Source organism: Leptonotus elevatus, chromosome 19 (genome assembly GCF_054856555.1).
Source record: "Leptonotus elevatus isolate MCC_2025b chromosome 19, RoL_Lele_1.0, whole genome shotgun sequence".
NCBI classification, from domain to species: Eukaryota; Metazoa; Chordata; class Actinopteri; order Syngnathiformes; family Syngnathidae; genus Leptonotus; species Leptonotus elevatus.
The window spans coordinates 8,662,915-8,675,116 of record NC_141257.1 but is presented as its reverse complement, the minus strand read 5'-3'; the positions used below and the strand labels follow the sequence as shown (position 1 = coordinate 8,675,116).

Genomic DNA, 12,202 nt, shown 5'->3' with positions numbered 1-12,202 from the left:
ACATTATGAGTACCAAAAAAAAAATGGCAGAAACTAAAAAAATAAATCCAAAAAAAAGAATAAGATGTGGTGTCTCCTCCTGTAGGTCTTTATAAGACGTCCGAAGCGCGCTTGCTGTTGCTGATGTACCACGTGAACTACGCGCAGCAGGGAAACCAGCTCAAAGACTCCACCATTTCTCCCGCCAAGATCATCGAAGACTCGTGGACCATGGATGGATTTGTAAGCGTCAGTGTAATCGCGGAAAATATCAACTCTACACAGTCATCCTCCGCTATTAAAGGCGGATGGGGACAATGAAAATGGAGCACAAAATGTCATCTTAAAAGTGTTCAGTATAAATTCATAACATTTAATGTACATGCGCATACCATCCAGTCCATCACTTTTTCTTGAATGGTGTTTATTTACCTTTGCAGGTGTCGGCCGAACCCGACGGTTCCAGTTACGTGTTCCAGGGCTTCATTCAGGGAAAAGACTACGGACAGTTTGGACTCCAGCGACTCGGTAATGGCTCTCGAAAAATGACTTGATGATGATGATGATGATGATGGAAGCTAACTTCCTGTTTTCTTTGCAGGTCTGAACATGTCGGAGAGTCAGAATTCGCATCCGCCTCAGCTGGGCACCAACAGCAGCTCGGTGGCTATCGCGATCCTGGTGCCTTTCTTCGCGCTCATTTTTACCGGCTTCGGCTTCTATCTATACAAACAAAGGTTCGTACCAAAGAGCGCATTCATCGTACGTGACAGGCTTTTTCGCAAAATAGCCTAAGCATCAAGTCTTGTATCAAATTTTCCACCCAATGTTTGCTTAAAGGATCCTTTTTTAAGGGGGCAGTCCTGTCTCATGCAAATGAGCCAACGTCCACTTCGACAACGCCAACAAACATTTGGCTTTGGCCGTCACTTGAAAATGGCGGTCTCAAGCAGGTGGAGAAACTGCATATGGGGGTGGTATTATGTATATTAGCCACATCACATCCTGGCAAAATTAAGACCAGCCCATAGACACATTTTTAGAAATTGGTATGCTATGGGCTCCCTCTAGTGGTATGAAGAAGGATCACTGCCCAAGTACAGTTTAGTTGTATTTAACTTTTAAGATCATTAAATTTGCATTTAATTATTACGATTTTTTGGTTTTTAAACATTTATTTAGGTACAATTTTAATTTTTTAAAGTGTGAGTGCATTTTAGTGAAATCATACCATATAATCATAGATTCACCTATTTTTAAGAAATATTTTTTGGTAATATTGTAAAAAAAAAAATATTTATTTATTTATTTTTTGCTAGGAGAGCCAGTCCATGTTTTTCTGGAAACCATTTGGAGGTTTCTCTTCAGAATTTTGGGATGTAAAAAAACACACACATTTATGTCCGTCAATTATTTGTCAAATTTCACTATATACTATTATTTATTATTATTATTATTTTATTTTTTCTCATTTGTGAACCCCAGTCAGAAGGATGTATCATAGATATGTGGGCTAGCGAGCTTGTTTGCCTATGCTGACGTTTGAAGATCATTTCAGGAACCCCAGGAACCCCCAACTCAATTACAACATGGAGGCATTTGTCTATGTTCATAGACATTTTGTCTTACCCCTCTGTTGTTGTGTTATTTTCATATTTATTTACACACAGGACCACACCGAAAACCCAGTACACGGGCTGCTCGGTCCACGAGAACAACAACGGGCAGGCCGCCTTCGAGAACCCCATGTACAACACCAACGCCAAGGCGGTGGAGGGGAAGGCGGTCCGCTTCGACCCCAATCTCAACACAGTCTGCACCATGGTCTGAGGGTCCATGACGGGCAGGAACCGGAACGGAAAACAGTTCCCGGCGATTCAGACTGGTCTCGGCCGCTCGGTCTGCAATCTCACATTGCGGAGAGTTAGCAAAAGTTTGGGGAAAGGGGAAAAAATTAAAACTCGTGAGCAAAAGAAGGGATGAGGGCAGCCCCGGAGACGGCGTCCTTAATCCTGAGTGAACGGCGGATTAGAGTCAAAAGGGAGCCCGGGCCCCAGTGGAGCAGATGAGAGGAGGAGGAAGGCTGAGTCACGGAATGTTTAAATCGCTCCTTTCCCATTTCGGTGGACGGAAAGGCTGAGGAGACGCAGACAACCCCGAACTGAACTGGAAGTCGATTAAGCGAATCGTCTCGGGGGGAGGGGGCGGGTTAAGATCTTCAAATCCCCTCGTAGCCAATCAGAGCAAACCTAAAACTCGCAGCTGTTTTCAGAATGTTCCCTGATTCAGTGAATTCCAAATAGACTCCGATGCGAGGCGGACTAACGACGAGTCTGAAACTGACATTCTGGCTCTGGCACTAAAAGCACATCGGGCAGGAAACGCTTCCTGTCTGCCCCCGGAGAACGGGACACTTTAACGGGAAGGGGCCGAGACGGAGACTGCTTGCAGGACCGCCGCCGTCGGAACTTAACCAGAAGCGGGCTTTGCCGCCCTGCCGACGTGGACCGCCGCCGCGGTTCCACTGTGATCCTGCACTCCGCGAGTGCTTCCTCCTTTATTTGTTACTACTGCAGAATCTTCTGATCTGTAAAATCTATTGCGAATATATATGAAAATATATATTCGGGAGTGGTCACCACTTATATTTTTGTGCTATATATTTGCCACGGGGGCGCGGCCAGGACGGATCATAGCAGCAGATTATCACGTGGGATTTTTTGAGGAAAAAAACATCTGGCCAACCACTTTTTTTTTTCCCTTCGCAGAATGTGAAGTCGCACACTTTCATTGCTTTTTGCCGTCTGCTTGTCCGGAGGTTCTACGTTTTGTTTTGTTTTAGACGTCACTCTGTATCTAATTATCTAAATGAGAAAAGCCACAACAGCTACCACTTTAAAAATGTGTTATCAGTCTTTGTGATCTTTTTTTTTTTTCCTACGGTGCTACGATATTTACAAAGCTGTTAAAGGGGAAGTTAACCTTAAACATTTCATAATATGTTATACTGTATGTGACCTCACCTAAACATGACAAATAAATAAATAAATATCATATTTGTGGAATATGAGTTATTCAGCAAAATCCAGCCGTTTATATCAGTCTCAGTGGGGCGACCAACCACAGCTCACCTATCTACTGAAGCTGAGCTGCGATTGGTTGTTACCTGAGCAACTGTGATGTCATTTTCACTCGACAGCAAGTGGCAAAATGGCCGCCTTGTGATATTGATCAAAACTGCTGAACACATATTCCACTAATGCAATATTAACCAGAGTACCGTATTTAGAGTAGTGGAGCTGGATTCAAGTGATGTGAGCCCCTTTCACACTGGCCAAATAGCTAGCTTGTTACCCTCTTTTTCATTGAAAGTAATTGTTACTATCGCTCAGACGTCAACATACATGTCCTGTAATTAACTGACATGTGAAGCCGCAACGGCTGATTCAACACGTAGTTCGGAAATGATGATTTGACAGCTATATCTTTCCACGCCAATTTGCTGGGGAAGTACAGTCGTGTGAAAGGGGCTAGAGATGGAATCAATTGAAGTATCTAGATAGTTATGAACTCAAATTTGTCGGTCCAGCGTTTTTTATTTGGATTGTGTTAAAATGTTGCGTTTGTAGTAAGACGAGAGATCTCAACTTGGACCAGAAATCTTGCTTTAATTGTAATGAAGTGTTTTTTTTTTTTACCCCCTTCATTATCGGATTCCTTTGTTCAGGAATTTTATTGTAAACAACTGGATGCCCGGTGGAATACTTTGTGGGCCTTATTATTGGTCTGGTTTTCTTTGTTCAATGGCGGTTATTTCCCATCAGTAATAAAGTTGGCAGATTTAGGAAACCACGCGTATAATTGTCGGCCTTAAAATGAGCCACAACTTGGACTTTTCTTTTCTTTGCAAATTGGCCAGTCAACTTGATCGTTTTCCTGCTTCCTCTAACGAGTGCCGCATTCATCATCTTTTTGTCTTTTAGTTGTTGCCAAATTGACATTTTGCTGGCGGTTCAGTTCATCCACGCTCATTTGGACAGTTTGGAGTGATTGTCGTCGTATGTACGTTGTTGTTGTGTTGTGGTGGCTTTAGTAGTGCTTTTCACGATGAATCTGACACAGTGCCTACCAAAAAACTAACATTTTTGGGGACCCCGCCACACCTGGGACAACGCCTTCCACACACACACACACGTATCCCACTTTCAATGGCATTTTTCTCCCCCCGCCCCCAAAACACAAGCTTCTCCCAGTGACTGCAATAAGATTGATTGGAAGACTGAAGCCCTTCTTCGCCCCCCTTGACGGACACTGGAAGTATTCCCTGTTTGAAAAGAAAAACAAAATAAAAAGAAATTATGGTTAAAAAAAATATATACCTAACTAAACAAAGTGTTTTGTACAGAAATATATTTTTATGATGAGATTATTTGTAAAATGTAATGAATCTATTATGTAAATTTTCAATGCAATGTAAGATTAAAAAAAAGGCTACTTGCTTTTGTAATTAACATGTCTTTTTCTTTGCATATTGGGATCGGGTTCTCACTTTTAAAAGTTGCTTTGGGGTTCAAGTGTGACTTGAAAAATAAAGCAAACTTACACCTGAGAGGCCAAAGACAGTGTTGCTATCTCATCTTGAGATAAAGTCCCCAAACTTTGGCCTGTTCATTTTCTCTCCGCAGGTTTTATCATCCAAAACGCTTTTTTTCCTCTTTCTTTTATTGCAGTGCCTTTTCAGACCTTTGACTTTCTAGCCAACTCCCAAGAAGTTTAGTTGACAAAGTTCTGTCACAATTTAAGTTTTCCTCACCCTATGAGTACTTATTATTCAATCATAATCCACTTATTTGATTATATTACAGGATGAAATAATTGCATGCAGTGGTCATAATGAAGTCTGAGATACCTTGAACTTTTCATTCTGCCGTATTTAAAAAATTTATTTATTTATTTGTATTGACAAAATTATATTGACTATTCGGTAACAAATCTTGTCAATATAACAACAAATGATAACCTACAATATATTTTACACACACAAACACTCAATACATTCCAGCTCAATTTTACATCAACCAAAATTACATATTTTGATGTGACCAAAAGAAAAGAAAAAATACACATACTTCAACTAAACTAATTGGAATATATTTCCAAACTCTTTTGGCCTTTCTTATTGTTTACAAATTTAAGATAAATTATAAATGTCAGCAAAAAGTTGTCATTTTTAACACGCATGACGAGGAGTTACGTCGGCAACAATCGCCGTTGCGTGATGACGTCAGTCTCAGCGTCCTTTCCAATGTTTGATGCAGCTATTCAACCTCTGCTCCGCCCGTTGACGTTTTCTAACAAGTGTTAAAGAAAAGTGGCTTAAAGGTTAGAATGTTTAAATTTCTCTTTTGAAGAGACCCCAGTTCCTGTGTCGGACAAATGCTAAGTTAAAGCTGTGTGTTTATTGTGTTCGTCGTGGTCCAAAATGTTGCTAAATTAGTTGAGCTAATTAGTTATACCTGTGTTCGACAGGTGTTGATGTTGTTGTTGTCGTCGTACTACAGTGGCGTTTTCCCCCTTTTTTTCGGACGCTCCAAAAGTCAGAAATTTGTGTTTTAAGTAGAACAACGTTGTAAAAGTTTATGCTGTGGTATGTTTTTTCATATACGTTGTGGAATGAATTCTTGCGGCGCTGTCAAGTTAAAATGTACCTTTTTAATCAACACAAACTGATAATTTACTTGTTTAAGTTGTGTACTTTTAATATATTTTTTTATACACGTGTGAATTGATATTTTTATCTAACTAAATAAAATTAAAAAAACAGTAATTTAAAATGGCCTCTTGGTTTGTTCATTTACCACACAAGGCCACTAGATAGCGCCACAGTACTTGTAATTGTGTTGGTTGTGGCACGTATATATTGACGCCGCTCTTGTCAAAATTAAATAGCAAAACCTTAACAAGAAAAAAAAAAGCAGTCTACCGTATTTTTAGATGATTTTCTTATCTTCCCAACATTATTAAACAGAAAAATTAAACTGAATAAAAATGATTCTTGTTCCGAATGACTCTTCAACGACTTTTTAAAATGTTTTCTAAACGACACTGATTGTAATGTAGCAGGAAACCACTAGGTGATGCCAGCGCACTTCTAAAGAAAATCTGTTAGTGAGGCATTTTTAAAAACACACAATTATTTATTTATTTATTTATTTTTGTCCTTTAAAGGGAAAAAAGCGAATTGGACGGAATTAAAAAATACAACATATTTAAATGTATTAAAATAAATACATTTAAGAAATAATTGAAATATAAGACTTGACTGTTGTCCAGTCCAATCATTAAAGCATTATTATTATTATTATTATTATTATTATTATTTGTTGTTTATGTTGTTTTAAAATCTTTTTTCTTGGTTATATTATTTTACATTTAGAGACCGAGATGAAGACATCTTGTGACCATGGCTGCCTTTACACCGCATAGTGCAAGAAGTTTAAGTAAGTCTTCAGTTTAAAAATAAATAAATGTTATATTTGTTTACATTATTCAACAAAATATTTCAAATGAATAAATAACGTAATGACTCTTGAATGACTTTTTGCAAAAATATTTTGATTGTAATGTAGCAGGAAACCACAAGATGGTGCAGCACACCTCTAAAGAACATCAGTGTTTAGTGGAACAGAAGCAGGGGGGAAAACACACACACAATAATTGAGTAAAAAAATAATAATAATAATTTTAAGAAAATAAAAGTGAATAGGAGAGAATTTGAAAGTATAATACATTTATGGAGATTAAAATAAAAAAAATCTAAATATAGTCATTGTCCATTCCAATGATTCAAGCATTATTTGTTGTTGTTGTTAAAACATTTTTATGTATTATTGATCTTTTTCTTAGTTTTAATGACGGTGTTTTTACATTTACAGACCGAGATGAAGAACACTGGTCACCAAGGTAGGCTCTACATGCCGCAAAGTGCAAGAAGTTTAAGTAAGTTTCCAAATCTTTATTATTATTATTCTTTAATTTCATGGGAGTATCATGAAATGTTTTATTCTTAAAATATGAGTTCTGGAAGTAGGATTTATAATCGGCATGGCTCAGGTGCATACTTAATGTACAATTTAGTATATATTTTTTTACAATGAATAAGGTTGAAAATATTAAGATAAAAGGAAAACCTTTAACTAGCTATTCTTTCCCAAAGTAAATGTTGGTTTGTTGCTGATTTGTATACAAGCAAGACCTTTGCACTGGAAAACAAATAATAAATACAGTATATAGTTAATTTGATGTTTGAATCAAAGCGTTTGTTGTTTGGTTAGGATTATGGATCAATTATACATGCAATGAAAAATGTATCATCAAAAATGAAGAGCATGTCCTGATACCCTTTAACAACCTGTTATATACTATACCAGGGATTTTAAAAACTTACACTAAATACTGAAGGGGACCACATAAGACCAGATGTATTACAAAAAGGTTATTTAAAATAAATAAATAATATATATATATTTATATATATATATATATATATACAACAGTTGAAAAGGTTTATTCAACAACAACAACAAAAAGATATTTTGCGGTCCGTTTTTTTCCTCTTGAGCCTCAAGTTGGACACGTGTGCTTTAAATACTCAGCGTGTCTTCCGATCAGTCAGCCGTCTTCCTGCCAGTGACTCGCTCGCTTTTCCCACATCGCTCCGTCTTTTTTCCGTCCTCTCTCGATCAATGGGGGGGGGATTCGGCCCTCCGGGACGTTTTATTTCAATAAAGGAGCCTAGCGAGCCAACAGAACGATGTTTTGTAGCAGCCACATTAATTATGCATCCACTGCGGAAATCAGCCGGCCTTGATCATCTCGCTTTTACTTTTTTATTTATTTATGCATTTATTGTAATCCGAGTTGGAGAGATTTGGTAATTGGCAGGCTTGTCACATCATATCTGGCGCGTGTTAGATGCTCTATATGTTCCATGGTTTCTATTTATTAATGCTGTTTGTGATGACCTTCCTGCTGCATATTAATTATTCGTTTTCTCACTGTCGGCTTCGGATACGTGAACAATTAGATAGGAAATGAGGGATTTTGTGTTTTAATGTTAGTTTTGTGCACTTTACATGGTAACATTCACTTCCATATGTATTGTTGTGTGAATATGAAATTGCATTCATGTGGTGTCAGACTATGAACACACACTGACGGTGTGGTGTGCCTTGCTAAATGATACTAAATTAATAGTTAACATACAAAATGTGAACTAGTTAATACAAAATTGTACTTTTACTACTAAATTGTGTTGGAGTTTCACATATTTTAGTACACAGTGATGAAAAATTTAAATTGTTTGCTTTTTGTATTTGAATTGTGTTAAGTTGGCAAAATAACACTATGAAAATCAGTCATACAGAGAGTTGAATGAAATATTTTTACAAAAGAAAATATTTCACCCTAATAAAATACAGGATTTTTTTCCTATTTTACAAGAAACAATTAAAAAACGTAAACAATCTTAACTTTTGAGAATAAAGTAAAAATTAGAGAAACTTTAAATTTGTGTGGGAATTTTGGCATTCTCTGACTAAAATTCTGACTTTATTGTCACCTGACCTTTAATGAAAAATTAAAATTGTTATCTTAATTTACACCCCCCATGAAAAACAGAAAATATATTTTTGTAAATGACTTTTGTTTTTTTAAGACTTAACTCTCAAATATTTTATTCATTTATCTCAGCATCTTAATTCTAAAATATTGACGTTTTTCCTCCAAGTCACTTTTTTGTTCTCTTAACTTTTTGAGTTTGTCCTTCACAAATTGCAATAGATAAATTAAATAAATAATTATTAAATAAAAATATATTAATAATATATTATGAATTACATTATTTATGTATTTATTATATTATATTATTATATATATTATTATAAATATATTAATAATAATTAAGTAAATAAATTACGATTCTTAGGAAATTAAATTTTTCCTTGAAATAAAGTATTAAATTATTCTGTTAATGCAAGCCTTTCTAAATATAAAATTACTCTTAAAAATTACTATTGGGTGCTGTTGCCATGGCATTGTGCTGTTCACAGATAAAAATGATGCTGTTTTTGATTGTCTAAATGTGGGCGAATAGTCATGAGATTCTGAACACACATAAGGCCTGCCAAAAACATTCATATTTTTTTAGGTTCCTTGTCCTATGTGTCAGTACCCCAACCATGGTTGTGAGGACCCTTTGTAGCTCTCGTTATCTTTTAAGTGTAGCCCAAATACTCCTTTCTATTGTTTATTTTTTATTTTTATTAATCTTGGCCCTTAAATAACAATGATTTAGATTTTACAGTGTGCAAATGTGAATATTATTATTCTGACTGTATTGCAATCCTGTACTGTATCAAATTTGAGGTACGGTTCTCAACCATGGCCTAAAGAGGGAGCTCAAATCTTCCATGTTGCAGTGATGGGCAGCGGTTAGAAAGTTTCCTGATATGCGATCAGACCTATCCTGTTTATTTTTGTAATAATAATGAGCAAAATGAAGGCTATTAAGCAGATTGCACTATTGGGCCCTCACTACTTGTCGGCATGTGTGCACATAGCGCCCCCTCGGCCTTGAAGCCGTTCGGCGTGACCAATCGATGTGTGAGACAAGCTCGTCCGTGTCCGACATTGCGCGGCCACCATGTTTGATTAAATGGCCGCCACATCCTCACCGGGACTCAAATCAATGGCGTTGGAGGGGCGGAAGGGGGGCTCACCTTACATGACGCGGCCCACCGTGGCGCCTGGCCGTATTGACTCGCATAGCAATAAGAAGGATGCCATTTGTCACCAGCTTGTCATTTTTCAATAGTTGATTTACTCATGTTTTAAATCAGTCGTTCTCAAACCTTTTAAACAGCAAGTAAAATTCCACGCTTGATTTTGTGACGCTATTTGGTTATTACAGAGTGTTAAAACAAATAAGTAGTCGTGTAAAATCCAAAACACGTTTTTTTAATACCTTACCTTTATTGTACTACGTCCACATATTTCAGCATTTTTGCCATTAAATATAGTCTTGAAAATAGTCAACTTTGCAGTCTTTTTATTCCAGCCGGACCACAAGGACAAACTTGTAATGATCTCACTGTTTTCTGTTGTGTTTCCGTGGAAACACAACACCCTTAGGTGATTCTGCCCATGCCACATAATTTTTACCTAAACACGGGATAAAGGTGCGCATTGCCCAGGCTGGGAGAATTTAGCGCATGACAGCCGCTAACTGCCCATATTGCATTTATTTTACAAATGCAAAACAAAAACAAAATGCTACAAAAAATCAGGAAAATTTTATTACATTAAATTTTTTTTAATTTTTTTATTATTATTCTGGTGCAAACAAATTTGGGGTCTACAACTTTATTTTTCATCAAAAGCAATGTCCCCCATAACTTTATTTTATTGGCTCTATTTCGACTATCAACTACACAGACATTATTTGTTTCCACAAAATACATTTATTTTTCCAGCCAACTCGCCCCTGCTGCTCCATTGTTTCAAGACGTGAGCGGCTATCATCGTCTTTTGCTCAATTCTACGCCACCCTGTTAGGATGTCGAGAGCGAGACGCGGCAAACGATCGGCGGGCGGCGGATCGCTCGCGTGCGGGATTTGTTTGACTCGGGTAATTGAAAGTGTTTTAAACTATTACGGCGGGCACAGGGGCTTGTTTAAGTGTCGAGCTGCCAGTCAGTGAGGCGGGCGGGCCCCGAGAGCGCCGGCCCGTCAAGGCCCGTCAGTCAGTCGCTGGAAAGCCTTAATGGATTTCTACACGATGGAGCTCAGAGACAGACGTGAAAATCAATGCCTTGTCATGTGTGAGTGGGATCCATCATACAAGCGGCAGCATAAGTCAGATGGAATGTTTTGTGTTTGTGTGTGTACGTGTTACTCTCTGTGATAGTTCTTGAAAAGGGGGCCATGACCCTCCAAAATGGCCGTCTAGTATCTAGATAGCTACTATAGATAACTAGCCATCTATCTATACTATCTTGCTAGCTAGTGTTAGAGTAGACAATATTAAGTATTGTACTCTTTGCGTGTTCAATTAACTGAATGGTGAGATTCTGTTGAAGAAGTTCCTTTGCAAAGGTATTAATTACCAGAAGCTTCTGGTCGCACAAATGAAGTCACCCAAGCAGTGCTCCGTTCAAATGTGATGCTTTCTCTCCAGCCCACATCGTTATTTATTCACAAAGAGGGTTCATAAAAAGGTCAGCCCACAACACACCTGGTTACAACTGAATGAATACAAGATAATCCGTTCCCATGGGTATAAATCAGATTAGAAAAAATACAATAATAATAAGCCTGACTCCCTTCCGACATAGCAGAATTCCCGGGACCTCCCTTTAGATTACGAATGAATAGACAGACCCGTTGCTCTTTCTCATGAAAGTAACACAGATAAGAATATAGGTCTATTCATACAGCCATACTGAGTTAACTAAATCTAAAACGGCTAAAATATCATTTAAAACTGAAAAAACAATGTTAATAACTCATCACTAGCTGTCAATAGGATGTTGCAAACTAGCTGCTTATAGGCTCTCATTAGCTAGCTGTCTATAGGATCTAGCTAACTAGCCTAGCGGCCTATAGGATTTAGCGAGCTAGCGGTCCATAAGATCGAGCTAGCTGTCACTATAGGATCTAGCTAGCTGTCACTATAGGATCTAGCTAGCTGTCTCTTTAGGATTTAGCCAGCTAGCAGTCTCTATAGGAGTTAGCCAGCTAGCTGTCTATAGGATTTAGTTAACTTGCGGCCTACATGACATGACATTTTGCTAGCTAGTGGTCTAAAGGATTTAGCTTGCTGTCTCTATAGGATCTAGCTAGCTGTCTCTAGGATCTGGCCAGTTTTCAGTTTCTATAGGAGCTAGTTTGTTAGCTGTCTGTTAGCTCTCTATGGACAATACGTTACAAATCAAAATGGCATTCTTACTGAATAAAGGCTCTCTGCTCATTAAAAAGCATTGGCTTTTGTATCGTAATTTGACTTGTAAGGATTATTTTGATTTCAAAATTAGATGAAATCGTTGTCTGACTACTATAACAATCTGCCTGGTTTGTATGCTAGTCACAGGCAAAAGCAATACAAGAGGTTGTTTGTTTTCACCATGTATAGGAAGCATTTGCATTGCGGAAATATCAGAAATAC

General features: G+C 37.6%; 1 protein-coding gene and 1 long non-coding RNA gene across 15 annotated transcripts in view; both read left to right on the top strand.

Annotated features, from left to right (window-relative positions):
• The window catches only part of LOC147157788 (CUB and sushi domain-containing protein 3-like), a 321,354-nt gene extending 316,876 nt beyond the window's left edge, over positions 1-4,478 (top strand). For all 12 annotated transcript variants that reach the window (XM_086061991.1, XM_086061989.1, XM_086061992.1 and 9 more), the window contains 4 exons: positions 86-222; positions 420-507; positions 581-716; positions 1,650-4,478. In XM_086061991.1, the coding sequence (XP_085918117.1) occupies positions 86-222; positions 420-507; positions 581-716; positions 1,650-1,809 (521 nt within the window). In that variant the 3' untranslated portion in view covers positions 1,810-4,478. The remainder of the gene's footprint in view (positions 1-85; positions 223-419; positions 508-580; positions 717-1,649) is intronic.
• Positions 4,479-4,992: 514 nt separating this feature from the next.
• Positions 4,993-12,202, top strand: part of LOC147157786 (uncharacterized) — a 139,576-nt gene continuing 132,366 nt past the window's right edge. For all 3 annotated transcript variants that reach the window (XR_015091119.1, XR_015091118.1, XR_015091120.1), the window contains exons 1-3: positions 4,993-5,361; positions 6,416-6,479; positions 6,915-6,978. This is a non-coding gene — a long non-coding RNA (uncharacterized LOC147157786). The remainder of the gene's footprint in view (positions 5,362-6,415; positions 6,480-6,914; positions 6,979-12,202) is intronic.